General features: G+C 43.7%; 5 protein-coding genes across 5 annotated transcripts; all 5 read left to right on the plus strand.

Moving 5' to 3' along the window:
- Positions 1 to 334: 334 nt before the first annotated feature.
- Positions 335 to 4441, plus strand: AK88_01102 (uncharacterized protein; the record flags this gene model as incomplete). The annotated part of the gene is made up of 1 exon (XM_012478740.1): positions 335 to 4441. The coding sequence occupies one exon, from the start codon at positions 335 to 337 to the stop codon at positions 4439 to 4441; it is 4107 nt and encodes a 1368-aa protein (XP_012334163.1).
- A 1127-nt stretch (positions 4442 to 5568) lies between these two features.
- AK88_01103 (uncharacterized protein) lies at positions 5569 to 6972 on the plus strand (the record flags this gene model as incomplete). Its single annotated transcript, XM_012478741.1, has 5 exons — positions 5569 to 5677; positions 5869 to 5940; positions 6130 to 6228; positions 6469 to 6714; positions 6836 to 6972. 5 exons carry the CDS (start codon positions 5569 to 5571, stop codon positions 6970 to 6972), a joined length of 663 nt encoding a protein of 220 aa, XP_012334164.1.
- Positions 6973 to 8956: 1984 nt separating this feature from the next.
- On the plus strand, positions 8957 to 10705 carry AK88_01104 (aspartate-tRNA(Asn) ligase; the record flags this gene model as incomplete). Its single annotated transcript, XM_012478742.1, has 1 exon — positions 8957 to 10705. One exon carries the CDS (start codon positions 8957 to 8959, stop codon positions 10703 to 10705), a length of 1749 nt encoding a protein of 582 aa, XP_012334165.1.
- Positions 10706 to 11937: 1232 nt separating this feature from the next.
- Positions 11938 to 13449, plus strand: AK88_01105 (uncharacterized protein; the record flags this gene model as incomplete). Its single annotated transcript, XM_012478743.1, has 1 exon — positions 11938 to 13449. The coding sequence occupies one exon, from the start codon at positions 11938 to 11940 to the stop codon at positions 13447 to 13449; it is 1512 nt and encodes a 503-aa protein (XP_012334166.1).
- Positions 13450 to 15118: 1669 nt separating this feature from the next.
- On the plus strand, positions 15119 to 18820 carry AK88_01106 (uncharacterized protein; the record flags this gene model as incomplete). The annotated part of the gene is made up of 2 exons (XM_012478744.1): positions 15119 to 18390; positions 18511 to 18820. The coding sequence occupies 2 exons, from the start codon at positions 15119 to 15121 to the stop codon at positions 18818 to 18820; spliced, it is 3582 nt and encodes a 1193-aa protein (XP_012334167.1).
- Positions 18821 to 19104: the final 284 nt, after the last annotated feature.

Here is a 19104-nt window from a genome sequence, read left to right on the forward strand (position 1 = left end):
TTTTTTTTTTTTTTTTTTTTTTTTTTTTTTTTTATTCCCGCCTTTTCTGCTCCATTCGAGATAGGGGTAACGAGGTTAAAGCATGGCTGCTTTGATTGGAGCTGTTTAGTCCAGTTTGTGCTCCTCCGGGTGTACAGTTTTTTATTCAGGGGAACAGACACACCTTTCAGGAGTGAGGTTTCAGATATAGAGGAGGTCGCGTGGGGTGGGGGGTTTTACTTTCCTGTAGCTGTCCCCCGAAACACATACACGAGGGGAAGCACAAACGGAAGCAGAGACGGAAGTAGAAAGAGGACCGCCGCACCGTTCCCGGCACCGTCTCCAATTTGTGAAGATGAACAGGCAGAAGCCAAGCGAGGGGAGAAAGAACGTCGGGGCGATCCTGCACAGATACTATGGGCTAGATGGGCGCAGTGGAAATGGGGACCAGGCGCAGGGAGTAAGTGAAGTACTTCGAAGCAACGAGATGTGCACGGAAGAACGCGTAGATGCAAGCGATTCAGAAGAGCTTAACCAGAAAAGCACCGATTTTAACGTCAGCGAGTACTTTAAAAAGATGCTACAAAAGGCAACCCTAACAGATTTGATACAAAAATCAAAACACATAGAAAAGGAAATTAAACAAAATGATAATTTCATGCAGTCAGTAGTGTACGAGAATTATAATAAATTTATTAAAGCAGCAGACACAATTGTAAATCTTAAGAAAAATTTTTCATATGTTAAAAACAGAATAGGAGATATAAATGAGCACTTGAATTGTATAGATAATAATTCTCATTTGATGAACCACAGAATTGGAAAAAATTATAAAAAGATTAAAAGTTTGCTTCTGATTAAGGAATTACTTCATGGGGTTCATAACATTATGAGTATCCCGAGGAGGATGTTTGATTTCATCATCCTAGGGGATTACACCAAGTCATTGGAACTCTTTATGGAGGCTGTTCCTTTTTTTTATAATAATAGAAGCATGCGCATATTTCGCGACTTGTATGTAGACAGCGAAAATATGGCGAGCATCGCTTGTTACTATTATGAGGAGCAACTCCGTAAGGGTTTCACTTCCAACCTAAGTGAGCACAAGCAGCATGAGGAGCACCTCACCCACATACAGACGAACACTGGGGAGGACTTTTTTAATCACCTCTGTGAGCAAATCACCTCAAACGAACAAATCACTTCATCCCTTTATCTCATTTTGGCATATGGTAAAGACAAAAAGGACGTGAGAAATGTCTTTTTATTGAATAGACTTGCAGCGATCAAGTACCTACTACGAGAAATTACCAATTGGGGGAGTTACATCAAAGGGGAAATTATGAAAGGTGAAGAGGATGATGGTCAGTTCGCTTGGGTGCCTAATGAGCCTGTGAAGGAGAAGGAGCACGCACGTCACGCCGGTGAAAGTGATCCACACGAAGAAGGACATAACAGGGTTTTCCAAGCCGTGTTAGAATTGGCCTACACGAAATGGCTACATTTTTTCTTCACCATGATACGGAACTATGAACAGCTATTTTTGCGCGACTTTTATTGTGCGGGTGGCGAGAAGGGAATGCAGAGACAGGGAAGCGTGGAAGCTCTTGGCGGAATACCACACTTGAGGGCCTTGATGAGGAAGATGGCAACGGTCACAGCTGACGTAAAGGGGAAACGTGGGGGGGCGCCGCCCACCATCCCATCCTCCGTGGGACAAGGCGCAGGTAAAGCAAATTACCTCAACACAGGCGTCAATCGTGGCAACGCACCAAATGGAGGAAACCATTCTCAGATGAAGTGGCAGGAGGACCACCTGGAAGCCCTACTGGGCACGGATGACGACCTGGAGGTGGTCGAATTTCTGATGAAGATTGTCTTCAAGCTTTTGCAGCAGCTGACCATTGACCTCATATACATGTTCAACCCCCCCGTGAAACTTGTCGCGCGGTGTGTGCGGTTGCTGCAGGAGGAGGTGCATGAAATGGTTAGTAAAGGGACGAGCAACGAGGCCAGCAGCGGGGGTAACCTTGATAATACCCACCGTGGAAGCACTAACATTAATAACACGGGCAATGTGTGCCTCCTCATGGACGAGTTCCTCAAGAGAATCAACTCCGAACTGCTAAAGTTCCACATGTACCGCTTGCTTCTGCAGAATGATCGCAGCCTCATGAACTTCTTCTCCCTGTGCAAGGAGAAGGAAGCTAGTTACATTATGGAAAACAAGCCCGAGCTCAGTCACCATATTCTGTTAAGTCTTTGTCTTGTCCTCATCGACTTGGAGGCCTTCTACAAAGAGATACCCTTAACAAGCACCGATTTTTACTTCAAGAATTTGATTAATTTTGTGACGATTTATTTTTTGTTCCTGGTGAGGTTTGTGGACTCCTTCATCAGATACTTCGTGTGTGTTTGGGAGGGGCGCAGGAGAGACGGGGGTGATGGTGCTGCCTATGGTGGCTGCTCCCGCTATGAAGAGGATGCTCCCATCGACAAGGAGCAAATTTTCCAATGCAGAAATATATACCCTCCACAGGTATATCACAGCGACGTGGAGAATACATATGAGGAGGAGGAAGGGAAAAAAAAAAAAACAAAAAAAAAAAACACTTGCAAATGCACAGCCAAGTGGATATATCACAGCGTCACATTTGACGGAGGCCAATTTCAAAACACCTTGATGGAGAGGAAAAAGACGATGAAGATGGACTTTAACAAGTTTATACAAAGCATAATAAAGAAACACAAATTCGAGGCAGAGAAAAAAAGCGAAATAAATTTTCTGTTTACCCTTGTGGGAATTTTGGACCACATGAGAAAAGAAGGAGTGTTCAAAGTGTACACAGTTATATTGGATATGTATAAAGGAGCACATACGTTAGTGAATGAGCGCAAGAGGATTAGCCTTCGCTGCACTTTTGAGGATCTCATATATAAAGATTCGTATCCTTTTTGCAAAATGGAGGTAGGGGAGGAGGGACAGAAGAGGAAGGAAGATCCAGCTGATACATACACCGATGAAGAAACTCACTCGAGCGGGATGTCGTCCATCAGGAAGAGGTATTTGAATCGAGCTGGAAACGACGGTTACTACACGTTCGAGGGGGGGGAAGTGCTGGATGGGCAGGAAGATAACGCGAGGGGGTTAGAACACTTGCCCACACAGGATGATGCAGAAACGGATAAAGAAGGAAAGCTTCACTCGGTGTTTATTTGCGGGCAGGACGAAAAACGAGACAAAATGAAGAGTCGTGATGTTGTGTCTGGGCACTCTGGTGAGGATCTTCTTCTTAAAAGGAGCGCGAGCTTGATTACTGTCCAGGGGGGCGAAGCAGGTGAGGCTGGGCACGCCGCCATTACGGCCCATAAAGGTGCAGAAGTCGAACAGGGAAAGGAAGCCAAGTTAGTGGCCCAAGGGGACCCCCAACGAGGAGAACTTCGTAAAGAAGACACCCTCCTTTCAGGGGAAAACGCCTCGCAAGGAACCAGGTCGGATGAAATTCGCTCCGATGACGACTATGAAGATGACCAGGATAATACGAACAAGTGCGTCGTTGGAATTCGCAGCTTTGCAAAATTTAAATTCCTCGAAAAAAGAAACGAATTAATGAGCGCCTTCGTTTCGTACTACTTAAATAAAATGTCCAGGAGTGTAAAGGAATTCATCCAAAGGGAGAACTGGACTGCAGGGAAGAAGACCGACCTAGTGAGCACAAATTTGATATACCTCTTGAACAACATTATCGCGGTTTATTCCCACTTGGCGTCCTTCTTGGAGAGCAAGGCGAGTGGAACTGCCGGTACTGCCGCTACTGCCGGTACTGCCGCTACTGCTTCTGCTGCTACTCAGGCGGACCAGTTTAACGATGTCAAGGGTAAAATAGGGGAGGCACTGGAGCGGGTGTGCAAGGAGTACGCAAAGGGGAGGAGGGGAAGGAACTCTTCCGAGTTGCAAGCAGGTGGGGACAGTCATGAAGGAGGCGGAAGTTACCCTGGGGGGAACCACAGTGACCTAGGCAACACGGAGCAGAAGGAAGCCCACGATGAGAAAAACCTGGAAATGTACATGTACAAATTGTATATGTGCAAAATGAAGAACTACAAAAGAAATTTGCACTTGGAAAATAAAAAAATTATTCTCGTGATAATCAAAATTTTGTTTAAGAATTACAGTGAATATGTGCGCGACTTACATTTTAATGAATACGGTTTTGCAAAATTAAGAGTGAATTTTTTTTTCTTCTTTCACTGTCTAAAGGTGTTTGTTCCCATGGATGATGAGCATGTGTTGTTCGTAATTCTAAATGAAGTATTAATCAGTGCATATGAGCGCTCGACGAAGTTCACCCTCTCCAGTGCAGGGGTGAATGCCCTATATCAGGCCTACTTACTAAACGAAATTGACTGTGATATGGGGGCCAATAGGGATTTTATAATGAACAGCTTGAGGAGGGTATAGTCTGTTGGAGCAGTTAATGGAGGAGACCCCTAGTATATGTGTACCTGTGGGAGAAGCACTATGTACTTTTTTGCATGTGCCCGTGTATTGCTCCTTTATGGCCCCTTTTTTTCAAAATGTCATTTTGTTCGCAGGAGTCGCGTCGACGGCGGTTGATTTGTTCAAGTGTATTTGTGTGTATCTGTCTGGGGTTATTTAAAAGGGTGTAGAGTTGTCTCGCCCGTACTGTATAGCTGTATGTGTTTTTTTTTTTTTTTTTTTTTTTGTATTTCCTCTGATTTATCAAAAGTGCATGTTTATAGCGGCATAGTGCTGCACTATTTGTGTGGAACAGCAACTGCTTCATTTCCCCCCCTTTTTTTTTTTTTTTTCCTTTTTTTCGTATTTGCATTTTTGTACACGTTGCGCGTGGGATTGTTTCTTTGAACAAACATTCTTGAACCCGTTCAAGGGGCATATAATGCTTGAGCTTTGGAGAGGAGTCCAGACAGGGCACTTACACATGCGTATCAAGCCAGTCGAACAGTGTGATGCCCTTTCAGGGACAAGCTTGCAACAGTTCCCATTCTAACTTTTGTTAATTTTTAATCTATGAGCTGCATACATGGTTTGCCTACTACGTGTGCATTTGTTTCCCCCGCGAGGGAGACTGAGGTTACAGCGGCGGAAGCTGCATTCAGGAGTTTTGCCCCCCGCATGTGTGTTCACTGCGTAATGAGGCACATTGTTGCCTTTTTCACGGGGCGAAGGCCCATGTGTGGCGTTGGACGTACCGGTTTGTAATTAGCACATTAGCGTGGCGCGAAAAAAAATGCTATTACTGTATGAACAAGCGTGGGGAAAAAAAAAATTCCGTTATTGTATGAACGAGCAAGAAAAAAAAAAAAAAAAAAACAGCCATTTAAGGTTTTAAAACAAAAACAGCTATTTGAGGTTAAAAAAAAAAAAAAAAAAAGCCACGAGGTCTGGAAAAGAAAAGCTCTTCGAAGTAGGTTCATAAAAAACGCACACTGTCAACAGATTAGCAGCACTTGTCCCCCAGGCAACAGATTGGCGACGCTGCGCGCATTGCCAACGGACTGAAAATATCGCGCTTGTACCACCCAGTGCGGAAAAAAGGCAACCAGATGGAAGCGCAGGGGGAGCAGGATGGGGGGGGAGGCAAAAAAATATCCATGAAGTCTATTCAGTTCATATGGAAAAAGGCGCAGGAGTTGGAAAGGGACCATTTGCTAGGTACCCCGGAGGGGCGGAAAGACAAGAGGCCGCAGCGGCTCGACCGTGAATGTGCCTGAAGCTATGCACAGACACATATATACATATATATATATTCATTTATGCACATGTGCGTGATGCCCCTGCACAACTGCAAAGCAGGCGGACGACTAGCACCCACCTCTTTTCCCCGTCGTTTCCCAAATGAGCAGTTTCCTTCCTGTGCACCCTATACATCGTGGAGGAGCTGAACGACTACGTAAAGAGCAATAGCACCGATATAGGTACGTAAGAATAGGCATAAATTCGCCAGTGGTGCCCACCGGGTGGAGGAAAGACAAATGGGGCAATCACTATAGAGGAAAGGAAAAATCGCTTTATAATGGATACCTGTTTTACACTTTATTTCCTTTTTTTCGTGCTCGTGCACATTCGCTTACTCTCACTCACGCTCACTCACTTCCACCTTGAAGAGGCAAAAAATGTCTTCTTACAATGTCTAGACAAGGCTGAACAAATGCGCTTATCTTTGGACGCAGTGGACTACACGAAGTTAGCCGATTTTTGCAAAAGTAACAAGGCCACAAAAATGAAAAAAAAAAAAAAAAAAAAGTACCCACGTTTTGTGCGAAACTGAATAATACAAATGGGTAAATAATTCCATTCTGTTTCCCCATCATTTTTTTTTTTTTTTTTTTTTTTTTTTTTTTTCCCCTTTTTTTTTTTTTTTTCCGAAAAAAAAAAAAAAAAAAATGCCCGCCACCGCTCTCTTTTTTTTTTTTTTTTTTTTTTTTTTTGTGACACCCTCTCAGAGCTATTCCTAGCGGCTGACCGGCACGATAGACAGGCAGAAATAACAAAAAAAACGCTGCACATGTTTTTCACGTCTCAAATATTTTACGAAATTTTAAATCACTTCCAAAAATTGGACGACGATGAAAAGAAAAAATATTTGTATGCCAAGTACAAAACGGTTTATTTGAAGAAATGTTTTGACAACGGCATAAAGCCCGTGCCCGGTTCTCCTCGGAACGAGGGGGGCGAGACACCTGCGCCAGGTTACCCGATGGGCGCAGACTTAGCTCTGCACATGCATATATACATATACATATACGTATGTGCGTGTGTATACACCCTCGCTTACAACCACAAGGATGAATTCGCCCACATTTTTTGTAGCAGCGCCCGGTGATGAAGGAGCCCCCGACTGGGGAGAGGAGATGCACCAAGGAGAGCCCAACGGGCACACCACCCAAGAGGACTACACGGAGAACTGCGACGGTTCAAAGGACATGAACAAGTTTGAATTGGGTTAAGGAAAAAAAAATTCAGCCAAAGTTTGGCCTGACAAATGCGCCCCTTTAAAAAGTTCGCTCCATTCGATGGGGTACGCACGTATCGCATTACGGATTGTACATATGCTTCCAATTTGTTTCCCTTTGAACCTTCCGCAGAGGCCTACATGGCGCAACAGAACGGAGTTGATTTTGCCGCGAGCTTGAAGCATGCGCAGTATGCCGTTAATGGTGCGTGACGGGAAAAGCGAAAAAAAGAAAGAAAAAAAAACACAGACCTAAGGTACCAATGTGCACGAATTCACGTGTGCACACGTAGCCTGCACAATACATTTTTCCCTTGGCATATCTTCTAACCTTTGCAGCCATTCTGTTTGAGGACCTGGACACGGCCAAGCGGGAATTGCACCTAGCCCTTTCACACCTGGAGCCGTGATACAACTGTGCTGTTGTGGAGAACTGGACGCAGGAAGCTCCTACCAGGTTGGCATGTCTTTTTCTGGTGGGGAGAAGGTGCCTTCCTGCACAGAACCGATTAGCAACAGATCAAGGCAGTTATGGCTACGAAGAAAGAAGCGGTGGACGTGTGTCCGGCAGGGTAAACAATCAGGGGTGCTCACTTGAAGAGGCATGAGAACCCTTGCGCAGAGGCCTCTAAGCACCCCTGAGTGGTTTACACAGCGACTTCTCTTTCGCGTCGCTCCACTTTGTTTTGTATTAACGTGTATGCTTCATTTTACTTTTGTCATTTGCATGAAAACATTACAAATAAGTGTTATGTTCCCCCTTTTAATTCAAGTTCCGTTCAAATGGATGCCGCCGGACGCAACTCATGGGTTGAAGCGGCGCAAAAAAGAACACAAAAAAAAAAAAAAAAAATGGGGAACGAAAATTTCCCCTATCTGTTTTGTCCACCTCTATATATCAGTTATGCCACGCTAGATGGTTATACATAGGCACTTGCTTTTCCTAGGGTGGGCGCCAAAATGTAGCTTTTTTTTTTTTTTTTTTTTTTTTTATCACTTCGTACAAGTAGGTATGTATTGTACACCCACGACTAGGAGGAGTACTTGCATGCAGACTCTATTCCTTTAAACGTTGCAACCTCCGATCTTATAAATAAAAAGCGGTTCCCTTTCTTTTGTAGCGAACCCACCAGGCGGACTGTATAACGCTTGCGGTGCTACATCCCCTGTGCCAAAGCGCACCAAAATGGGGCAGAAAAAAAAAAAAAAAAAAAAAAAGCAGCAACTTGGGGTTACCACAGTAACGGCGCAATTTACAGCACCATCAGCATGGGACTTCCCGCATGAGGTGAAGAACCTGCTTTTCCCATTTTCAGTTTATATTTCGGAGGTGACTCATTAGAGGGGGCATGTCACATATAGTTGTTGATATTTGAAGAAGTTTTTTTTTTTTTTTTTTTTTTTACCCATTTTTTTTATTCTTTCATGAGAAGAAAGGAATAAAGATGACCGGCATGCCATCATTTACGTTAAAAGCAGCAGCAACGTCAACGCTACAGGAGACTGTTGCTCTTTTTTCTTTTATTAAAAAGCTTCCCATTTGGTGTTAGTGCTGACGGAGACCGCTTCCCCCAGAAGGGCGCAAACACGACCGAGTGGCGCAGCACAACTATACCCCCTCCTACATATGCGTATACCATAACCCCGTTATTGAAGAAGCATATTTATGCTTTAAAAGGATATAAGTGATTGGAGTAATTCCCTTTGTACATATGAATGTTGCCTGCATCGACGTACACAAAATATTGTTGAAATCGTTTTTATATTATAAGGTAATTGCCTAACTTGGCCAGTTGTGCTGGTGATGCGCGTGGGCCCTGGAGGAGAGTCATATGCAAAGGTATTGCTTCGCTCTTGTGAGAAGATTGGACGGCGTGCAAAAGTACATATTGTTTAAGGAGGGTCGTGTGATACCGATCGGAGGAGTAGCCAACACTGTCATTAAAGATAGGGCAAGTTTAACCCTGTGTAGAAGGACAATGGAAGAGGGAAGCAAACAGACGAATGGTAAGGAGGGCATGGTGCAGGTGGTGAACGGAGTTGATGAAGTGAGTGATAAGAAAAAGGAGAAAAAGGCAAAAAAGTTAGCAGAGAAAGAGAAGAAGCTAGCGAAAAAGGCAGAAAGGGAAAACCTAAAAAATGAAGCCACTAAAATTTTGGAGCACGTTTGTGAGGACATAGAAAAGGAAAGCTATGGTTTTGTTAAAGTCAGCAAAATGAAGGAAAATAAAAATAACATCAGGTTGTTAAATTTGGAAGAAATATACAACACGTTGATGAAGGTAGGAGGGTGTGTTAGTGTGGATAGTGCAAAGAGAGAGGACACCGGTAGCCACTCTGCAGTAGCTGCGGGGCATGGAGGAGAAGACCTACTCGCAAGTGATATCTGGGTTAGAGGAAGGATACATGATATCAGGAGCAAAGGGTCATTAGCCTTTATTATTTTGAGGCAAAAACTATACTCCATGCAATGTATACTAGACATAAAAAATAATGAAAAGAATAAGAACATGATTAAATGGGTAAGCAACCTTCCTCTAGAGTCTATAGTAGATATAAGTGGGAAGGTAGTGAAGCCGGAAGTACCAATCGATAGCACAAATATTAAGTACGAAGTACACATAAAGAAAATATTTTGTATAAGTAAGACGAGCAAGGAGTTGCCCTTTTTGTTAAAGGATGCAAATATGCAAGAAACAAATGAAGAAGGAAGCATTAAGGTTAATCAGGACAATCGCTTAAACAACAGATGTATTGACTTGAGGACTTATGCCAACTACAGCATCTTCTGTTTGCAATCTCAAATCTGTACCATCTTTAAAAATTTTCTGCTACAAAATAATTTCATCGAAATACATACTCCAAAATTATTAGGCGAAAGCAGTGAAGGAGGAGCCAATGCTTTTCAGATTAACTACTTCAACCAGAAGGGCTTCCTAGCACAGTCCCCTCAATTATACAAGCAGATGTGTATTAACTCGGGATTTGACAGAGTATTTGAGGTGGCCCCTGTTTTTCGAGCTGAAAATAGCAACACGTATAGGCACCTCTGTGAGTACGTGTCGTTAGACATTGAAATGACTTACAAATATGACTTTATGGAGAATGTTTTTTTTTACGATTCATTGTTTAAACATATTTTCACCGAATTAACAAAGGGGGGTAAGAGTGATATGCTTATTAAGACTGTAAAGGGACAATACCCATGTGAAGATTTTCAATGGCTAGAGGTCACTCCAATTTTTACTTATGAAGAGGCCATAAAAATGCTAATAAAACATAATAAGCTTGATTTAAAAGAGGAAGAAATTTTATCCTATGATATGTCCACTGATATGGAAAAAGAGTTGGGAAAAATTGTGAAGGCTTCTCATCACACAGATTACTACATCATTATAAACTTCCCTTCTGCACTCAGACCTTTTTATACCATGTACAACGAAGACGACCCCGCCATCTCTAACTCGTATGATTTCTTTATGAGGGGAGAGGAAATTTTGTCTGGGTCGCAGAGGATTAGCGATGTGAATTTACTGCTGGACAATATCAAGCGGTTTAACTTGGACCCGACCAAACTCAATTTTTACATCGACTCGTTTGCCTACTCGTCGTATCCCCACTCGGGATGCGGTATTGGCCTCGAGCGAGTCCTCATGCTTTTCCTGGGACTCAACAACATCCGCAAGACGTCGCTCTTCCCGCGGGACCCCAAGCGCCTCATTCCGTGAAGAAAACGGGGCGATAGCCGCGCGGTTAAGCTGTACGGTTAGGTTACACATCGGCGAAGCGGCAAGTTGATCTAGTTGCAGAGCGAAGAGAGGCGTGTGCACAATGCGGCGTAAAGCGCTACATATTTTTGCCGTACCGTAGCTCGTTAATTGGTCCACCTGCACACTGGTTTATCTGTGTATCTGTTCACCCGCACGGGATCCATTGCTGCCATGTACCGTGAATGTAACAGTAGAGAGTACTGGTGCTCGTGTGGCGAGTGCGTACTTTGTTTTTATACCCAGGTGAAAGTGCCATTTTTTTTTTTTTTAACACACAAATTTCGATTCACTTCCAAACTGACTATTGTTGCGTGTTCATTTGTAGAATGGGTTGTTCACTTTTTTTATGGGTGCGACTGGCAGGGATGCTCTCCCATGCACCCTAAGCACATTCGCTTTCTCTTCTTTGTGTAACACACGCGGGGTGGATATATCACCAATGGAGGGAAAGCCGCCCTGGTGTTGAGAGTGCATGAGGAAAGGTACACATAGAACCAACTTAAAATTTTTGCACACTGAGGAGGTATGTGTACACTGGCTCACTTCCTACCCCAGTGCGAATACATTTCTTCACGTCGAGCAGGGCTGAGAACCTTTGCAAGTAACGCCGTGCTCTTGTTGGTTCCCTCACCCGTTTTGGCACAGGACAAAAAAAAAAAAAAAAAAAAAAAAAAAAAAAAAAAAAAAAAAAAAAAAAAAAAAAAAAAAAAAAAAGAGAAAAAAAGAAGAAAATTAAAAATAAGTAACTTCCAACATAGACCTTCCTTCAAATTGCCATTTGGCTTTTTCCCTTTCGAGGCCACTAAAAGTTCCCATTTTTTGGGGGGATCCTGTACCATGGTTAAATCCCCCTTTTGTGGCATTTTTTTTTTTTCACCATTGAATCAGATTGCCCTACCATTGGCATCCCTTTTTGCTTATCCCTCCCTCGCTGCGCTCATTTGTCTGCCTTTGTTTTCCTGACAAAAGCAGATCGAACAACTTGCAAAGAATTGCACATAATTAGCAAATTTTTTTTTTTTTTTTGGTGAAATGAGCGAAGACTTCTGAGGAAGCTCTGAGGAAGCTCTGAGGAGAGGATTCCTCCACTTGTTCAATTTTGTGAATCACATGAAGAATGTGCCTACGGGGGGAGGAGGCATATAATGCGAATGTAGGTATACATGGTGGTGGTGGGCGATTTTTGAAGAATGTTACCTCGAAAAGGGGACGCTGCGCACCCCGTGGGGGAAAGGGACGCGGGGCCAGGAAACAACGTGAATGAATTAGAAGACCGGGACAAAGCGATCGAAGAGGAAGAAGTAAAGGACCGTGATGAAGTGAACTCCAACACCGGGGAGGCGGAAACCAGAATGGACGAATCGTGCTCGATGGATAATGCAAAGACGCGCCTCAACAGCCCCATCAGGAATGTAAAACTGTTTTGCAAAATGAAGAAGAAGTATTTATACCTTAAGCAGAAGGATTATCTGTCGTATAAGTACCAGAGGAGGAAGCGGAAAAAGAGGAGGTGCGGGGAGGGCGTGTTGGACGCCACATGGAATGGGATAAATCACTTGGCGAGGTCTGGGTACAAAACGTATGCTAAGGTGAAGGCCCACCTGAAGAGCGCCTTCCCCAACCTGAATGTTAAGCACTGTCTGTACGTGCTTGTAACGTACCTGCTAATAAACGTCGCGGTGTTTGTTTTTTCCCTGATGGTTTATTTTTTTTTATATTTTTATTTGATCCCCCAGAATAAGTATGTGTACCCGGTGGAGTTTTCCTTCTCCAAAAGTCCCATAAAGGAGTACTTGCGTCGGCAGCGCTGTCAGTTCGCGAAGGAGTGCGGCTGTGCGGGGGTGGACAGAACGCCGCTTGACCAGGAAAACACTCTGGGCGAGCCGCATGAAACATACCTGAACCATTTAAAGTCGTTCCAAAGCGAAATTTTAAGCAACATAAAGAGGAAGGACACATGCTGTTGCTCGAACAGTTGGAAAAAAACAACAATGGACACGCATCCGTTTTGTAGCAAAGGAGAAAATTATACGAATAGGGAACAATTGCACCACTTTGATAACGAAATGGAGTATGCCTATTTGCAAAATAATATATTAACAGGTCAGGTGAATTTTCAAAAATGGTCAGGCAAAAATAAATCGCACAACGATCATAATTTTGTTCATTTTTTCATTCCCTTTTTGAAGAAGAAAGAAATTAGCAAACTGAAAATAAAAAAAGGATACAAAATCGACATTGTTTTGAATCTGTCCTACATGAACAATGACTACAACGACAAATTTAATTTTATCCAATTTCAGACGGAGGTACTTGACACGAATGGGGATGTCCTTTTTCGAAACGAAAAGCTACACATAAACCATAAAAATTATAACTTTATAAATAAACTACATTTATTTTTTAACACTCCTTTTTATTTCTTCAACGTTTTTAATCGGAGAATAAAGGAGATATGCTTAGTTGATGGATACCAATATGGTCCCCACTTTGGGAAAATCAACATTTATATGTACCCACCCCTGCAGATTTATGAGGCCTATGTAGTGGTGCTTGTGTACGTCAATTTTGTTTACTACTACATATATAATTATCCCTTTCTCTTTTTTTACGTGTTTGTTTTTGTGTTGAGCGCCTTACTCATTTTTGTCAACACTGTCCTCTTTGTTTTGGGCGCGCTGTGCTACTACATGCTCGGCTGACTGAGTGCGAAGGCAACTCAAGTGTGTGTACATGTTCTTACGAATGGCAAAATGGAAGAGATAGATCTACTCAAGAGGTAGAGAAACGTGGGCAGGGACGAAGTCGCAAAGTTAAATGAGTCACGCGGACAGATGAAGCCGCTTATCATTGTAACTATTACATTGTTTTCGGGGTGTGCTCCTCACTGTGCTGTGCGTTGTCCTCCACTTGGCGGGGACAAGTGCCTTTGTCCATTTGCGTGTATTGCTGTTCTTTACGTTGGCACATCGCCACTTTGTCCACGTCGACTCTTCTTCCCCTTTGATATTTCTTCCGCTTTTGCCACCCGCCGCCCTAGTGGGGCATCAAAACTTAATCAAGTGCCATCCACCGTGTCTTAATTCGAGCTATTTTGTTTTCAAAACGGTACCTTTACGTGCACACCCACCATGGGGTAAAGCTACTTGGCTCCTTCACAAAGGAGTGCCTGCGAGCACGCCGGATAAGGGGTTTACATGGCTTCCCTTTCTCTCCCGTGGGGTGAAAAATAATAAGCTTCTAAATAGCTTCCCCTGTCCTGCGGAGGGATAGGGATATTGTGGCCGTGCCCGCTACTTCCACACGAAGAGCGCAGTAGCCCGGCAATTGTGTTCGCTTTCCCCGTCTTTGTGCAAAATTCGGGAGCCCATTTGGGCAGGAATGGTCTCGGGACATGTGGAAAAGTGAGGCCTCTCTACACCCTGGCCTCCTTCCGCGCGCCTCTTCCGTCTCGTTTTTTTTTTTTTTTTTCTTCATAAGGGCGCAAACTTGATTGCCGGTTTCAAACTTGGCGCACATTTTTTTTTTTTTCACAAAGTTCTCTCGGGTGTGGGGCCGTGTTTCACTGTGCGGGGCATTTAAACAATGGGCAAAATCAGCTCTTGTGTTTAAGGAGAGTTCCACAATTGCACCTCTTGAGTTTTCTCCGTGTCCTCTTTCATCCTCGTCGTCCTGCGGGGTGTCGCCATTCGTGCCCGTTCGCTTCATTTTGGCTTCCATGTCGCTTCCCTTTTTTTTTTTTTTTTTTGCTCCCTGCACTCGTTATGCGCTGCGTCCGAATTTCACCCGAAAGGGAGAAGAATTTCCTTTAAAACAATTTTGACCACATGCCGTTCGCAAGCTCCTGCGCGTTCGTAGGCGATGCGAGGAGGCCCACTTTTGCCATTATATGTTTGTCTTCCAAAAGTGGTATCCCATGGGTTATGAAGCTGGGCATTTTCCTAATCTTCCGAAAAAATTCGGCCAGCATTTGAGAGTTTCAATTTTTAGTCCTTTTTGTGTTTCTCCCCAATTTTGTGTAATTTGTGTGTACTCTCCATTTGGAATTTTTTTTTTTTTTGTTTTTTCCCTTTATCCGTTTTCTGTGTCATCGTGAATACTCCATTGGCATACATTTACCTCTCACTGTTGTGGCCACCCCTGCCCCCCGTTTTTGTGTTCCCCCAAGTTGCCGCTGCTTGAACAAAGAGGCATATCGTAAGATCGGGAGGTCACTTGTTGTGAGGCGTCTGTCCCCATTAGCTCGCAAAACATCTCTCTCAAGCGTAGGCTTACAAACCGCAGAGGGAGAGACACACACACACGTATAGATGCATGTGTAATGCATATATATTGTATACGTATGTACAGTCTGACTGCGCGATGAGCTAAATGAAGATCCAGAACATCGGGGAAGAGTCCATCCACAACATATGCAGCAGCCAAGTGATATTCACTCTGAGCAGTGTAGTAAAGGAGCTAGTGGAAAACAGCATAGACGCAAATGCAACAGAAATAAAAATAAAGCTAGTCGAAAATGGGATAAAATTAATACAAGTTAATGACAATGGAGCAGGAATTAAAAAGTCCAATTTCGAAAATGTGTGTGCCAGACATGCCACATCAAAAATTACAGAATTTGAAGATATACACAGTTCGTTAAATACATTAGGGTTCAGAGGGGAAGCATTAAATTCATTGTGTATGTTAAGCGACCTACACATAATAACAAAGCATGATGAAGGTAGCCATGGGTACTTGCTAAAATTTGACAACCTTGGAAGACTAAGTCATGAAGAACCAACTGCACGATTGAGAGGAACTACAGTAAGTTGTGAAAATATTTTTAAAAATATTCCTATACGGAAAAAAGACTTTATAAAAAATATAAAATCGCAGCTCTCCGATTTGCTTCTCCTCATGCAACAGTACGCAATTATTTATTCTCATGTAAAATTTTCGATTCAAAATGTCGTTACGGTGAAGGGGAACGTGAAGAATATGAATATGCTATTAACTAACGGCGGGAAGGAAACTATTAAAAACAGTGTACATACTATATATGGGAAAAGGAACATTGGTAATCTGATCGATTTCAATATAGACTCAGAAGAATGGAAGCTCAGGGCATACATAAGTGACAGCAACAGTGGCAGGAGAGATAGGGATATCCAATTTTATTACATTAACAGTAGACCAATACACGTGATAAAAAATGTAAATAAAATTATCAACTCCATTTATAAAGAATTTAATAGTAGGTTGTACCCCATCATCATTTGCAACATTCTTTCCGACGCAAAAAATTTTGACATTAATGTTACTCCAGATAAGAGAGAAGTTTTTTTTATTTACGAAAATGAATTGTGTGAGAGAATCAAGACGTCCTTGGTTAGGTTGCTTACTCCGAAGACTAGCCAGCTCGTCGATACGCATATCGGTGATTATTTTTTGAAGGCCAATAATATACAGCTCCCCATGTTGGGGGGTTCTTTACATGAGACAGGAATGCTGGAGCGACCCGAAAAAAGTGCTACCATTGTAGAGGGGGTATATTCAGCAGGCGACCCGATTCAAATTGGTGAAGACGGGAAAAAGGCAGCAACACCTCCGTCCATGGAGGGTTCTTCCATTGGGGGAAGCTTCTCAGAGAGGACAAGAGACAGTAGTGGGGGAGTCAAGGAGGAGCTGCCGATGGCACAGCAGGGTCTCCCAAGTGGAAGGGACGGAGGTGGTCAGGTGGGACAAGGTGATCATAACCATGCGAATGTGTGGCCGGAGCAAGCATACGACGATGACGAAGCGGTCGGGATAGGGAGCTTCACAAAAAGTTCTGAACCCCAGGTGTGTGTGCGAGTGAAGGAGGAGCACCCGGAGGAAGAGCGCACCCCCCCCGTTGACTCGAGTGAACAATTTTTTACCACTCCTGGCGCTAATGGGGAGAGTAGGTCTTCCGAGCAAGTGGACCTCCCAAGCAGTTATCATCGTGCTGGGCGGATACGGCAGGGCTGGCAGGTCGAAGGGTTCGTTTCGAAAAAAGACAATCAGGGGGACTCTCAAGTGGAGGAGGCACCGAGGGTGCAAGCGTACGAGTACCAGCTGGGGGACGGCTCTACGGATGATGGGTGCGACCTGGAAGATCACCACAGTGTACATGCGTTCGAGTATAAATTGGATGATTCTCCGAAGTTGTGTGTGCAAGAGTATCAGCTGGAGGATTCGCCAAAATTATGCGTTCAAGAGTATCAGCTGGAGGATTCGCCAAAATTATGCGTTCAAGAATACCAGCTGGAAGATTCTCCCAAGTTATGCGTGCAAGAATACCAGCTGGAAGATTCTCCCAAGTTATTCGTGCAAGAGTACCAGCTGAAACATTCACCCAAGTTATGCGTTCAAGAGTACCAGCTGCAGGACCCACCTAAGGCTGAGTCGCATGAGAGTAAAGTGCAGGAGAAGGGCAATAGCCCCCACTACGACGTAATCAACAGGGGTAACGACGAACGCGGTGAGGGAGAACTCAAGGCACAAAGCCAACATGAAGGAGGAAGCCACAAGCCCATTGGAGATTCACCCGACCCCCCCGAATACACCTTCGAAGAATTAAAAGAAAATATAAAAAGTAGCTGCATCAAAAGTATCCCCATAGACATCAACATGTATATCAACAGGGAACAAATGAAGAGCGGGTTCGATTATGATCAGATCCATGTCGTGAATTTAACAAATAATGAAAAAATTAAAAACATAATTTTTCCACAGGGGAAAGAACAAGAGAAGGCGAACAACTACCTGTGTCTAACTGATAAGAAGAATATCAATGAGTACGCAGATTTATTTAATGGCAGCTTGAACATTAAAGAGGCAGCCGAGATGGAAAGTCAGGGGAGAAGCGCCTCTGCAGAAGACATCAGCTTCAGCAACATTGATGAAAGGCAAAAGGATTTATATTTTAAGTCCAACTTATTTGAGAAACTCAGAATTTGCGGACAATTCAATAAAGGGTTTGTCATTTCGAAAATTGATTTATTGTACTTTCAACAGGCTCGTGGAGGAAATGTAGTAGGCCCTGTAGGGTCTGGAGGTGGGGATGAAGCCGAACCCCAAGGGAACAACAGCAGCTACGCCCTGTTCATTATAGACCAACATGCTGCAGACGAAAAATCTAATTTCGAAAAATATAATAAAATATTCACCATGAAGTCTCAGAGGCTGATTAGCAAAATCGGTTTGGAGTTGAGTCCTGCGCAAATTTATATCATTGAAAAGAACTTGGAGATATTTTTGCACAATGGGTTTGACTTGGAAATTGTGGAGGAGCCCGCTCAGAAGAGGAGACGGCTGGAAGAGGGGCATTCGACGGGCGCGGCGGGTGCGGCGGACTCGATTAACGCGACGGATGCAATGGATCAGAACGATGCGGAGGAAGGTGCCCTGATGGAGGTGAAGGTCTACTTGCTGTCTCTCCCCGTGTTCAACGGGAAAATCCTCGAGGTCGAAGATTTTATGTCTCTTTTGCACCACTTGACAGAGCACCCGATAACCTACGACAAGGCCAATTTCCAAATGTTCGTACGGAACAAGAACCAACCTAATAAGCAGACGGACACCTGGTTTAACTACAACTTCCCTCGCCCCCAGAAGGTGTGGCGGATCCTGGCCTCGAAGTAAGCGGTGCACCCCCATGCGTGTCGTGCGTGTGACACATGTGGCAGCACCTGTAACAATATATTACACATACACCTCACCTCACCTGTGCTGCCCCCTCCCCTGTCCCCCCCACATAGGGCCTGCAGAAACGCTATTATGGTAGGGAAAACCCTGAATGTGGCCGAAATGATCAAAATTAAAAAAAAACTTAGTGTGTTGAAGAACCCGTGGAATTGCCCCCACGGCAGGCCGACCATCAAATACATCATAAACGACATGGACATAAAAAGTTGCTTCGAAAATTACTACGTAAAGCTGTACGACGAAATTACAAATCTGGTTGTTACAAAGAATTACGATGCGTACAAGTACCTCTTCCACAACCACGCCTTCTTTTTGATTATGTCTACCAAGCCGCTGCTGGGCCCGCTCCTCAAGTTTCAGTGACGTGGTTAGCGGCGGTGTCGGCGTTCACAACGTTGACGTGGTTGGCGGGTGGAGTGCACTTTTTTGTAAACCTTTTTTTAAAAAATTATTTATTTTTTTTTTCTTCAAAACTTTTTTAATTGTGCGTTTGCACCCTTTGCGTAAAAACGATTTGCTTGACGTTATATGCAAAATGTTGGGTGATTCCCGCTGTTGTTTGTGAAATTCTATTTTATTATTTTTTTTTTTTGTCACTCCATGTGCGCCACTCAGAGGAATGCATTGGCTGGGTTGATGTTGGACCT

Source organism: Plasmodium fragile (genome assembly GCF_000956335.1).
Source record: "Plasmodium fragile strain nilgiri unplaced genomic scaffold supercont1.9, whole genome shotgun sequence".
In the NCBI taxonomy this organism is placed as follows: Eukaryota; Apicomplexa; class Aconoidasida; order Haemosporida; family Plasmodiidae; genus Plasmodium; species Plasmodium fragile.